Here is an 11,453-nt window from a genome sequence, read left to right on the forward strand (position 1 = left end):
ACGGCCCCGCCGCTCCCCCCGCCCGGCCTGGGGCAGCCCCGCGGCGGAGCGCGTGTCTTCCTGCGGGCCCGGGGCCTGTGGAGCGGGGAGGTCCCGAGTCCCGGGGGTTTTCCCGGGGCGAGTTGCTTTATTGGGGCTCTGGGCGTTACCGAGCGTTAACGCGCTTTACAGCGAGCCCCCCTCCCCGCCAGAATGGCTCGGCCCGCCCTCACGCCGGGGTTCCGAGGTGCGAGCGGGCCCCCTGTCACCCTCCCCGGCGCCGTTCCTCCCGCCCGGAGCAGGATGTCCCGCCTCGGGTAGCGCCGACCCGCGCTGCGGGCGGGCCCTGGGGCTCCCGGCGCCTTCCCCCGCCCTCCTCTCCCCCTCTGCCTCTCCGCTGCGGAGCAGAATCGCTCTCCAGAGGCGGCCGCGGTGCCCAGCGCGGTTTCCCAACTTCTCAAAACCCAACAAATGCGTGTGTCTCTCAGAAAACGGGCTGAACTTGTTTATCCGACTTTGAAAAGTGATTTTCCAAGCGTTTAGTAATTCTGTTGATTGGTTCAAAAGAAGAATTCGATTTGTACGGTGACATAATGTCAGAATTATCTGCTGTTCACTTTCTGCTGTAAGCTCTCTCTCGGTGTGCGCTCTTGATTGCTACTTTATTCCGTTGGATCGATAAGTATTGATCAGAGTGGCTGTACCTGCCTGCCACGCTCTCATCTTGGAAGGTTGGATGTTTGGATGTCTGCCCTGAAGGCCTTGTTTATCGTGGTGCTTGGTCACAGAGGTTTTTTTGGACTTTGATGGTGTGTATTTCTCAGATCTGTCTTGCTGTCTTTACCAGAGCGGTTTGGACCCGTCAGGTATGACTGCTCTCAGAGAAATCAATGGGTTTGGTTTGTGTGTCGGTGTTTCTAGGTGAAGTGCTTGCTGTCAGGGCATCCAGATCCTGCTTTTTCTTTAAGATTCCTTAACAGTTACTGGGGTCCGGCAGATCTTGTTTGGAGGTAAAACCGTCACTGGCAGGGACTAACCCCTTTGTGTGAGACTAACATAGGCACTAGTTAAAGGAAAGGGCTGTGGCTTCAGCTGCCCTACGAGACCTCAGCTGTCATGCAGAGAACTTGTGGTCTGTGCTGACCCTAGGGTGGAGGTGGCCACCCTGGCAGGGAACAGGAGACAACCAGCCTCAGCACACACTTTGAGGGTGTCTGTCCCATCCCTCATTTTCACGCTGGTAGCTCTTGATGTAGTTCCTGCTTGGTTCCACGCTGTTCCCTTCTGATACTTGTGTCCGAAGTACCCCACGTGCTGCACCGTGCGGCCTGGGGGTCGTGGCGTGGTTCTGTGCTTCATAACCCCATGTCTGGAGCTGAAACCCACTGAGGTTTCCTAACTCTCAGCTTTGAGATGTGCTCTAATCAAATACAGCTGTCTCTGCAGAAGAGAGCCTCGGTGGTGATCTTGGAGTACTTGGACGTAGATGTTAAGATAGGCTTTTTTTTTTCAGAATAAGCATATGTCAATAGGCTTTTAATGCTATTCTGCTCCACAAAGTGAAAATACACGTGTCTTGAGGCTGGTTTTTATAACAGCTTTTTTCTTCAGTAAATAGGTTTCTGTTTTAAAAACATTGTATACTCTCATGACAATAAAGTCTTCCTGATCAGTTGCTTGACATTCGCCCACCACGTGCTACATGGGCGTCTTACTGGGAATAGTGTCTTCAGAGGTGTTGTCTTTAGGTGTCCTGATTCAGTAAAGGCTCTTCAAACAGTTGATGGCAGATGCCGTCTCTTAGGCTTTGATCTGTGGATTTTTGTGCCTCTCCAGTTTTCAAGTGACATTAAGCACTAACTTAAGGTTTCACTGGAGTTTAAAAAACACTCCAAGTAGAACTTTCAACTCTGTTTTCTTTTGAGCTGTTGTCCAGATGTTTCCACAGAAAATGCATTCCTTATTCTGCCTTCCTCAGCCTGGCTGTGAGTGGGAGGACAAGGGATGCAAATGGAAACGTGTCTCTTTTGTCATCTTCTCCGGATCTGCCCATAGGTGCTGATGGCTCCCTGCAGAAGCAGAGCCAGTGCCTGCAGCACTTCATTTGGGTCATCGCTTGGAAGATAAACACAAGGCCACGTGGGAATGTGCTCGTCCTGCTCTGTGTCAGGGCTTCTACAGAGTATTCCTGTGGCTTGGCTTGAAGTTTGCAAAGACTGTGTTACCTTTACAGAATACAACAGTGGTGTTTTGCCAGTGAATTTTCTTCCTAAAAAGATAGAGGTGAGTTTTGGCAGGTCCTTGCAGAACCTGTAAGGTAATTCTGCGGCTGAGATGCTGCGTGACACCATGAAGCAGGGATCCTGATAGCGTTGACACCCAGCTTTGCAACAAAACCCTTCTGTTGGCGCTCAAAGAAGAGACCGTGTCTCAGCCTTGCAGTTGGGTAAGATGGGCCAAAAGCCAGCGGGACTTGGAAGCTGCAGTTGGAAATCCTGGGTGGTAAACCCTGCCTCAGATGGGGCGTTATGTAGTGGGAGGAGATCACCAGTGTACAGGGTCCTGGATTCACTTCTCGGCATCTTCATTTCAGGAGGACTTGGGTTATGTCTTGTCCGTACAGACGGACATCAGCCGTGGCAGAGGTGGGTTCCTGGGCAGTGTGTGGGGGGTGAGTTGTTGCCCACTTGCTTTTTCTGTCTGTCTTGGGGTGATTTTTCTGAGCAGAATCGCTTCCACAAGAGGGAGTCACATTGGAGAACATCCTCAGGCCTCACTTCTACAGGACTTGCCTGAATCTAATCCTTTTTGTTAAAGCTTCTCTGCAGGCTTCATCAGGAGGCAGGAATGCTTCTCCTTCTGTTGTTGGTGAGGTAGCGTCAGGCGTGCCTGGGGCAGTTATTCTGAACTGCGGTCTCTTGAGTTCTGGTGTACCACCTAGACCATGCTGCCTGCTGAGGTCTGTTGTGGAGTTCATCTTTCTGCTGCAGCACTGTTTCCTTAATGATAGGGAAGGTGGGTGGCTTCTTACCAGGTTCAGTAATTTCATAGTAAGTTTCTTTACCCAAGAGAGTTTAGGAGTCATAACGAGGGGAACCAGCTTTATGTCTGATATTACTTATATAGCGTTTTTCTGATGTGAAGCTACAGGAATGGAAACGCCCTATTACAAAGGAGAAGCTGAAGAGGTCTATGGTGGGCTTCCCTCCGAGTTTACAGAGCTGTATAGCCAAATAAGGACAGAATTACCACAGTGGATGAGTGTGACCATAGGGAAACGTTGTCAGGGTCAGCAAAGAGTGGTTGATCTCCAGCCTGACGCATGAGGCTGAGAACCTTGTCCGCAGCAGATGAATTGCTTCCTGGGAGTCTGAAGGAGGCACTTGCAGAGGTCAGCATCCTTGCCTGCTCAGGCCTGTCTTCTCTGGCTGCTTTTCCAGTCGATGGTAGGACTGGATGGAATTGTTCTCCAGAGGTTTCCATGGCTTCCTGCTGACTAGAAGGAGCTTCTGAAGACAAGCTCTTTACTACCAGAAAGCCTGCCTGAGTGGATACAACAGTTTTCCCCCCTTTGCCTGTTTCTCTGCCACAAAGTGCTTGATCAGGCTGTGATTCTTTTCCTTCATCGGTCTTATCCTAAATAGTTCGTAATCTGATTAGCCCCAGAGCAGCATTATCCCTGCTTTACAGATAGAAAACCAAAGTTTAGCCGTGGTCTGAGGATATCCATCCCCACTGGGTGCCATTTGACATCGGCCAGGACTGACAGCACCACTAACAAAGTGCTGGCAAATATGGGTATGAAATAATCCCTGCACCTATTCTGTAGCTCCCTGACAGGAAAAGGGGGAGGGGGAAGTGAAAAGGTGACCAACTGAGAAAGGAAACAAAATTATTTTGTACTTTGCTCCAGAAAAATAGAAGTTTGTTTACATCTAAAACCCCCTTGAGACTTAGCTGCAGTAAGATGATAACATGACTGTATCTAGGATTTCTGTAAAACTCTTCTAACACTGAGGGTTTCTTTCTCCCCTTAAAGGAAGATGTAGATTCTTTTATGAAACAGCCTGGAAATGAAACAGCAGATGTAGTTCTTAAGAAGTTGGATGAGCAGTATCAGAAGTATAAATTTTTGGAACTTAATCTTGCTCAAAAGAAAAGGAGGTAAGTCATAATTTTTGCAGAATTGGGGAATGTTTAGCACACTTCTATTAAAAAAAATAAGTCTAGGGTTTTTTTTAAATATCCCAAGAAGTAAAAAGGTGACGTCAGGAGAGCTAATATTTGCACTACTCTCAGGAAAGCCCAGCTTTTTTTCTTTCATCTTCCTGAGAATTATATGCAAAAGAATTTACGGTACTGCTGAATTGGTCCTTAGCCTTTAAGGTAAAAAAGCACTGCTATAGTCTCTTAATTTTGTGTAGCCTCATGTAAATAAGAATACATTTTTGTCAAATGACTACTATACGAAGCCTGTAACTTGGTTTCATAATCCCATCTCTCTTCAGTAGCTTCAGTCTTGATCTGAGGCTTAGGCAAGAAGCGAATTTTTAAAAGCTAAAATCAAAGCTTCAACTAATATTTTATTTAGATTAAACTTCTTTCATGGAAAATACCCCTCAAAATTTCCTGCTGGAGGCTGTTTGGCAGTCACTGCTGGCTGCAGAGGGGGGTCCCAGCACCTCTGGGCAGCCACAGGGGCCCTGAGCTCTGGAGAGAGCTTTTGCTTTAACAACACTGAGTCTTGTAGCTCTGAACTGTTTGTTAGAATAGTCTGTGCACCTCGGAAGAAATACGCTTGTTTTGTTTTACATACAGTGTTTTTTATCTGCATTTCTGCTGTGGTTTCCCTCTGCTCCTGGGAGAAATATGCAAAAATATACTGTTTTAGTAAATAGGTATTTGTTACTGTTCATATGTGTTTGTTCCAGTTTGGAAGCTGTATGTATTGCTCTGCCTCAGAAAACCAGTGAGCCTCAGTGCGCTAGAGGCAGGTGAAGCTGTAGCTGAGATGCCTTTAGGTGCCACATCTTTCAACCCTGCGTTTGTAAGCCTGGCAAGCTGGTAGAGCTTCGTGTTTTGGAATGGAGGTTGCATTGTATACTAAAACTGCTCTCTTGTTTAGGAAACTTTGTGTCTCTGTAAAATAATAAATTGTGACTGTTGTTAATTCACAGGCTAAAAAGTCAGATTCCTGAAATTAAACAGACATTAGAAATTTTAAAACACATGCAGAAGAAAAAGGTAAACTATTTTGAATATCTAATGAGTATGAGAAAAGCTAACGACCTTTCCACCCTAACAGAACACATTGCAAGAAATGTTTTGGAGAGCACACTTAATATGCCTTTATAAATAACAGAATTGTTTTTAAAGGTATGTAGTACTTTTTGAAAGCTAGTTCAAAACAAGCTAATGTTTGTAATGCAAGCACTTTTAATAGCGTATAGAGTGCAGCTAAGCTTTGACTTCATCTACTCTTTTTAGAGATTTCTATATTGTTTTTAAATATATCTTTTTAAAATGCTTTATTCTGGAGCTCTAACTTTAACATTGAAGTAAGATTACATAGAGTTTCCACCAAAGTTAATACTGTATCGATGGCAAAAAGCAGAACAGTGTGCTCTTTACTGCAAGTTTTATGTCTTTGACGCAAGTTTCCAGTGAAAATAGCAATTTTAAGTTTTATCATTTGTCTTAAGGATTCCACAAATCCAATGGAAACCAGATTTTTATTGGCAGATAATCTCTACTGCAAAGCTTCAGTTCCTCCTACAGATAAAGTGTGTTTGTGGTTGGGGGTAAGTAAAATGGAACTTTCTCTGAAACTGTTTAAATAACTTTAAAAGGCTTGTAAAAGCCAGTGTTTGCTGCTGTCTCATCTCTGCTTCCAGTGGTTATGGGTGCAGTTCTGTTCATGTGAGCGTAGTGGAGCTGTGCCCTCTCAGCAGGGCAGTCCTAACAAGACAATTTCAATGCGTTAGTGAAGGTTTCATGTTCCATTTGATTTGGTGCCTGAACAGTAAAACTTCAGAGAGTTGTCATTTTTCCGGATTGTTCTTTACAAAAAGCATATTCAGGAATGTTTTCCTTATCAGTTCTATCACTTTGCAGTTCAGAGTACCCTCCAGCATTGGCTGGAATGGGAACATGCCCAGCAAAATAACTTAATTGGGCAAGTACTTCCCATCTTCTCTACGTTATTTGTGTTTAGGGTCTTGCTTTCCCTTTTCATGCACATTTTTAGGGACAGATGGGATTTCTGTTACTTGCAGGTACTTGCCAGCATTCAGAGTGGAATTTGTGCCAAAGACTGGTGGGATCAGAGCTCAAAACACAGAATTTCAACTACTTAATACATATATGGTTAGGATATTTTGTATCCAGAGGTTTCCTTATATGTGGAGACAACCTACTGATGTTTACTTTGGGACTTCTAAATCCAGATGTTCCTGAATCCCTGTGTTGGCTGCCAGACACCACCACTTGGTTAGGACACAAACATTGCTGACACGTGCAGCATCTGGACGGACTGGGCAGTTGCTCCCAACCTCTCCCACGTCTTTTCTGTTGTAAAAAGAGAAGATTGGTCTGATGTGTGTTGTTTTTAGGAGACTGTCTTCAGATTTCACAAATATTAACTTGCAGGGAGCATCCCAGGTTTATTTTGTAACAGAACTTCAGAGAACATCATCCTATTGGTGGTTCATACAGAAAAGTGGTAATAAAATGCCACAAGCAATTTATTATGTTTAGGTGTGCTTGGCCTTCTGCCTTGGTCCTCCTTGTTGCCTACAGGCCGCACGTTGGCCTGTGTGTATTGCTGTTATTGGGGAAACTGTCTTCCAGTTACTTTACAAGAAGAATGGCTTATCTTGCTCTTGCAGCTCTGTGTAGCCATCCCTGGGATCACATCTAGGTAGCAGCATGTGGCTCTGCTCAGTTCTTGAATGGGACAAAGCTTCATTGGAGCATCTTCACTTGATACTGCTCTTTTATCTCTTTGTGTGGTAGCTTCTTAGTGAAATAAAGATTTGTAGATTAAAAACCACCACGGTATAGGGTAGGACTTCTTATATATGTTGTATCTTTAAATGCCTGTTATACTTCTTGTTAACGACCAAAGCCGTTAGGCTGTTTGTCAGTGTTCACACAGAGATCCTCAGCTTAATCTTGAACGTATCAAAAATTGTTTCTAGGGTTGTGTGGCACTTGGAAGGTGCTGCTGAGAAACACCAAGCCTCTCGCTTTTCAAACATGGTGAAGATGAGGTATTGATACCTGAAAGGCTGAATGCAATCCACAGGGAGAGAAATCCCTTGTTGCTTAGCTATAGGAAGAGGACATTTTTTTTAAAGTCACTAGAGGGATTTATGAGTTACTGAAGCGGTGGAGGCCCTGAGTGGATTCTGGCATTGCTCGGCCTGAACCTTGTTGATTTAGCCTGTCAGGACAGCCTTTTGTTAATGTGTGAAGTTATAAACAACAGCCTGAAATAAACAAGCTTGCTACGGCTTATACCTTACAATGCAAAAGTAAAACCTTTTCTCAATCTTTCTTTATTTTAGGCCAATGTGATGCTTGAATATGATATTGATGAAGCTCAGGCTCTGTTAGAGAAGAATTTGTCAACAGCCACAAGAAACCTTGATCTTCTAGAGGAAGACCTGGATTTTCTTAGAGATCAGTTCACCACTACAGAAGTCAGTATCCTTTTTTTTTCATGTGCAGGGGAAGAGGTGTATGTGCAAGCTAGCAGATGGGTAAGAACCAATTTCCTGACATGTTTTTATCCAAGACTGGCTGCCCTTAGAATGCTGTAGCCTTTTCCAGCAGCAGAAGGGGGAGCTGTGTTTCCAGCACCAAGCTGAGGGCTGCTGTGTCAGATGTAGCAAAGTTTGTGTTGGTGGGTCCCCATGAAACCAACAGCGTGGTGCCAAGGGACTGGGAGGGAGGTGGGAGCGGGGATGGGTGCTGCGGGTTGAGGGCCAGGTGGCCAGTTCATAGCAAAGTGACCCTCTCTAGAGGGGATGAATGTTGTTCTTCGGGCTGTTGCTAATCACACCCGATTCAGCTGCCGTCACAACGTTCTCCAAGCAGCACAAGCCCTGCTGCAGCACTGCTTGCTGCTAGCTTAGGATTGCTTAACTTTTTCCTTTTTTTTTCATACTTTCTACTTAAAACTGTTTCAATGATGAGGGTAGCTGTCAAATGAAGCATTAGATTTAGTAAATGAAGGCATAATGACTTGTTTTTTCAAAATGCAGCCGATACAGGCAGGCTGGCGGAAATCAAAAAAGTGTAGCTGCAACTAAAACTAAACATGTGTTTCTCTGTAATATCTTTTTGGGGTTTTTTAAGTAAATGATATAAATGATGCAGTTACCAACAGTTACTAGCATTCCTGCGTGTTAAGATTTTGCACCATCAGCTCTGTCATTAAATGGTTTCTACATGGACTGTTACAAGTAAGTCAAGTGTGGCCAACTGTATAACCTGCTTTTCTCCTTTTTTTCTTTCTTTTCTGAATGCAAGAGCTATTTCCTTAATTCCGCGCCCTCAGATATGGCTAGAGTTTATAATTGGGATGTAAAGAGAAGAAACAAGCAAGACCCTTCTAAAAACAAAGCATAGTTTTGCCAATTTTAAATGTGGTTTCAATTTCCAAATATTTTTTATTTAAACACCCCCCAAGTTCATTCTTAAGGGACTGAGTTACTGTAAGCATTTCAGTAAATGGTAAAATATATGAAACCTAATGGTGAGCACCATTTTATTTATTTGTAAACTCAAAAATTTGGTTCGTGCATGCTTCATGAAATGAATTACTTGAAAAGGCACCACACAGTCCAGCAAAGGACATAGTATTTTGATCAGACCAGTCTGTCATAAATGAATTTCTACCTGAAGGCTTGTCTGAAAAGTTGAGGGGCACATATGAAATGGGGTCTGACATTTTAGTGGGTTATGGTGATGCAGGGGGTTAATTTTTCATCTCTGTGTACAGCTGAGGAAGTTACAACTTGCGCGGGAAGACGTGTAGCTGTAAGGTTCTAGGAGATAGAAAAAATGCAGTGAAGTCTTGGATTTTGTTTCAGTCAGTTAATTGGCAGCATCAACCTGCAAGCATTCCTGGATATCCGCTTTGGATAAACTTGTCTTTAATAGTTACTGGTTAGTTAACTGCCTGTGACTGAACTCTCAGCACTTTACATACAACAGTTTGTGACCTGTCTTTAGAGCAGAGTGGTAAACGGAGCCAACAGCACAAGCGATGGCAGGACTGCAGGTGATCTCGCCCCGTTTTTTCATACCTGTGCACACACGGCTTGTTTTTGCAAATGCGTTGAACGAGGACACCAAAACGCTGATGCCTGTTAACGAGAAACCCCCTATTTACGCTCCCTTAGACAAGATGTCCGGGTCAAATGTCTTAACACTCTCAGCCTCCCAGGTGGTGAAACCTGTATGAGCTAAGGATGCTTTACTGAAGCACGACTTCTGGTGTTAACAGTCGGAATATTTTTTTTGGTTCTTATGAAGCCTTGCGAGATTGTTGCCTTTTACCTCTGCAGTTTCTTTCTAAAATGAAATGCTCAGTGGTGATGTCAGTGGCTAATATTCACATTCTGTGACTGAGAATACAGGTTTCGCTGCAAAATAAATGCAAATGTTAACTGTTTGATCTTCATGTAAGAAACAATATACCTGTAAATTTTTTGTACTTTTATTTCATGATATTAAAATAGTAAAACTGAACAGTTGTGGCAAACACCTGCTTTTATGCATTTTTCTTTGTGTGAGAAAGCCAGGAATCTGATGTGTGGTCCTTCATAATGTTTCTCTCCCTTAAATTAAGGCAGGGGGGTGAAAAAATTCAGTTGAAGCAGCAGATGTGAAAATACCAGAATACGGGCTTGAGTGAAAGGCGGGTGTGAGTCAGCGCATCTGAGTTTGTGAATACAAGCAACTGCCGGGACAGCATGGGGGCTGTGACAGATAAGAGCTGCAGGGATGGGTGTAAAACAGGTAAATCCTTACCACAAGTAAGTACCTGGGCTTGGCTCATCCGAAGGGTTCCTGCAGGGCGGTACTCTGTGCCCGTGGCTTTGGCTGTGCAAGAGGAACAGTTAGCTCACACGTACCGTTTGACTGACAGGTACCTGCCTGCTGCCGCGCTCCCTCTCTTTTGAAGAGCACCAGCGATGCCAGGGAAGGCAGCTGTGAACACCTCCTCATTTCTCTTGCAGTTTTCTCTTCGATTTGGGTTAATGAGATCCCAACAGGCTCAGGCGTGCTCCCCCCGCGCTCTGGCTGGTGGGAAGGCAGCGACTGCCTGCCTTTGTTGTGCACAATGAACTGACCAGTTCAGCATTTCCGCAGGAGCCAAACAAGTGCTGTGTGCGACTGGCCATGACCTAATGCTGGCTATGGGGGGGACAGCATTCAAGCCAGAATTGCTTGGTAGGTTGAAAAGGCACCTGGCTTTGGGGGGATGGGAGGTTTTTGTTTGATACCAAGCAAATGAAAAAACAAAACTCTTAGACAAGAGCTGAAGCTACCCCATGACTGACCCTTGTCCAATATTGCTCTGTCCTTTGCTGTTAAGACTTACATTGAGTAAGACCAGGTCAGTTTGCAGAAGCTGCTGTGACCAGTCCTGCCTGCTATTGAGCAAGGCCTCCTGGAGGGGCTACAGCTGGCTTTGGTTGGGGCTTTTTGGTGTGTTTTAGGATGGGCGTGTGTTTTAGTGTTGGTATAGTTGCACTGTCTTTCCTCAGCGAGGTGACTGGTTCCAGAGGTGGAAGCAGTGGGCCTGCAGAGAGAAATGTACAGCGGGTGCTGAGCCAGTCCCTGGTGGGCTCTGCTATGGCAGGGGTGTAGAGGTGGTACCGGTAGTAGAGAGCTTACTGGTAAAGAACGGGGAAGCAGAAATGAAAAAAACCCACCAACATTTCTTTACAAGTTTTAAATTTCACAGTATCACATAGTAACCATTTTGCTAAATACAAGCATATTTTCAGTCACATACAGACAGCTAAATACAGCATTATTTTCACATTTCGTTACAGTGCATAACAGAAAGCGAGGAAAGTGTATAGTATGCTTTTATTCTGGAGGTTCTGAGCAATTTCAATCTAACATGCAGATTGTTTTTAGATGTGGCAGAGACCACAGAAAGTTAGCTTTTGCTTTTTTTTTTTTTTTTTTCTTTGAGTAAAAATGGTTAATTTTGATTGAGGAGGGCAGAGGAAATAAGAGAGTTGGTTGAATATCACTTAGGAAGCTGGACGTGCTTACAAAGAATGTGTGCTGTGAAGGATGGGAGATAGTGTTTAAAATAAAATGCTTATCATCACGAACTCAACCCGATCATAAATTCCATATAACGACAGACACGGTTCAGTCCTGGTGCTTTCTGAGACGCTGTGGTGGTCTTTCTCCAAATTGGTCATTAAAGAGCCTAAAAGGAA

The 11,453-nt window shown here is 44.4% G+C and overlaps 1 protein-coding gene across 1 annotated transcript in view; it reads left to right on the forward strand.

The window, feature by feature from the left end:
* Positions 1-9,751, forward strand: part of VBP1 (von Hippel-Lindau binding protein 1) — a 9,971-nt gene extending 220 nt beyond the window's left edge. The window contains exons 2-6 of the mRNA XM_014955032.1: positions 4,019-4,143; positions 5,157-5,223; positions 5,682-5,780; positions 7,548-7,686; positions 8,543-9,751. Of these exons, the coding sequence (XP_014810518.1) occupies positions 4,019-4,143; positions 5,157-5,223; positions 5,682-5,780; positions 7,548-7,686; positions 8,543-8,613 (501 nt within the window). The 3' untranslated portion in view covers positions 8,614-9,751. The remainder of the gene's footprint in view (positions 1-4,018; positions 4,144-5,156; positions 5,224-5,681; positions 5,781-7,547; positions 7,687-8,542) is intronic.
* Positions 9,752-11,453: the final 1,702 nt, after the last annotated feature.

The sequence above is a fragment of the Calidris pugnax genome, unplaced genomic scaffold, assembly GCF_001431845.1.
Source record: "Calidris pugnax isolate Ruff unplaced genomic scaffold, ASM143184v1 scaffold38, whole genome shotgun sequence".
NCBI classification, from domain to species: Eukaryota; Metazoa; Chordata; class Aves; order Charadriiformes; family Scolopacidae; genus Calidris; species Calidris pugnax.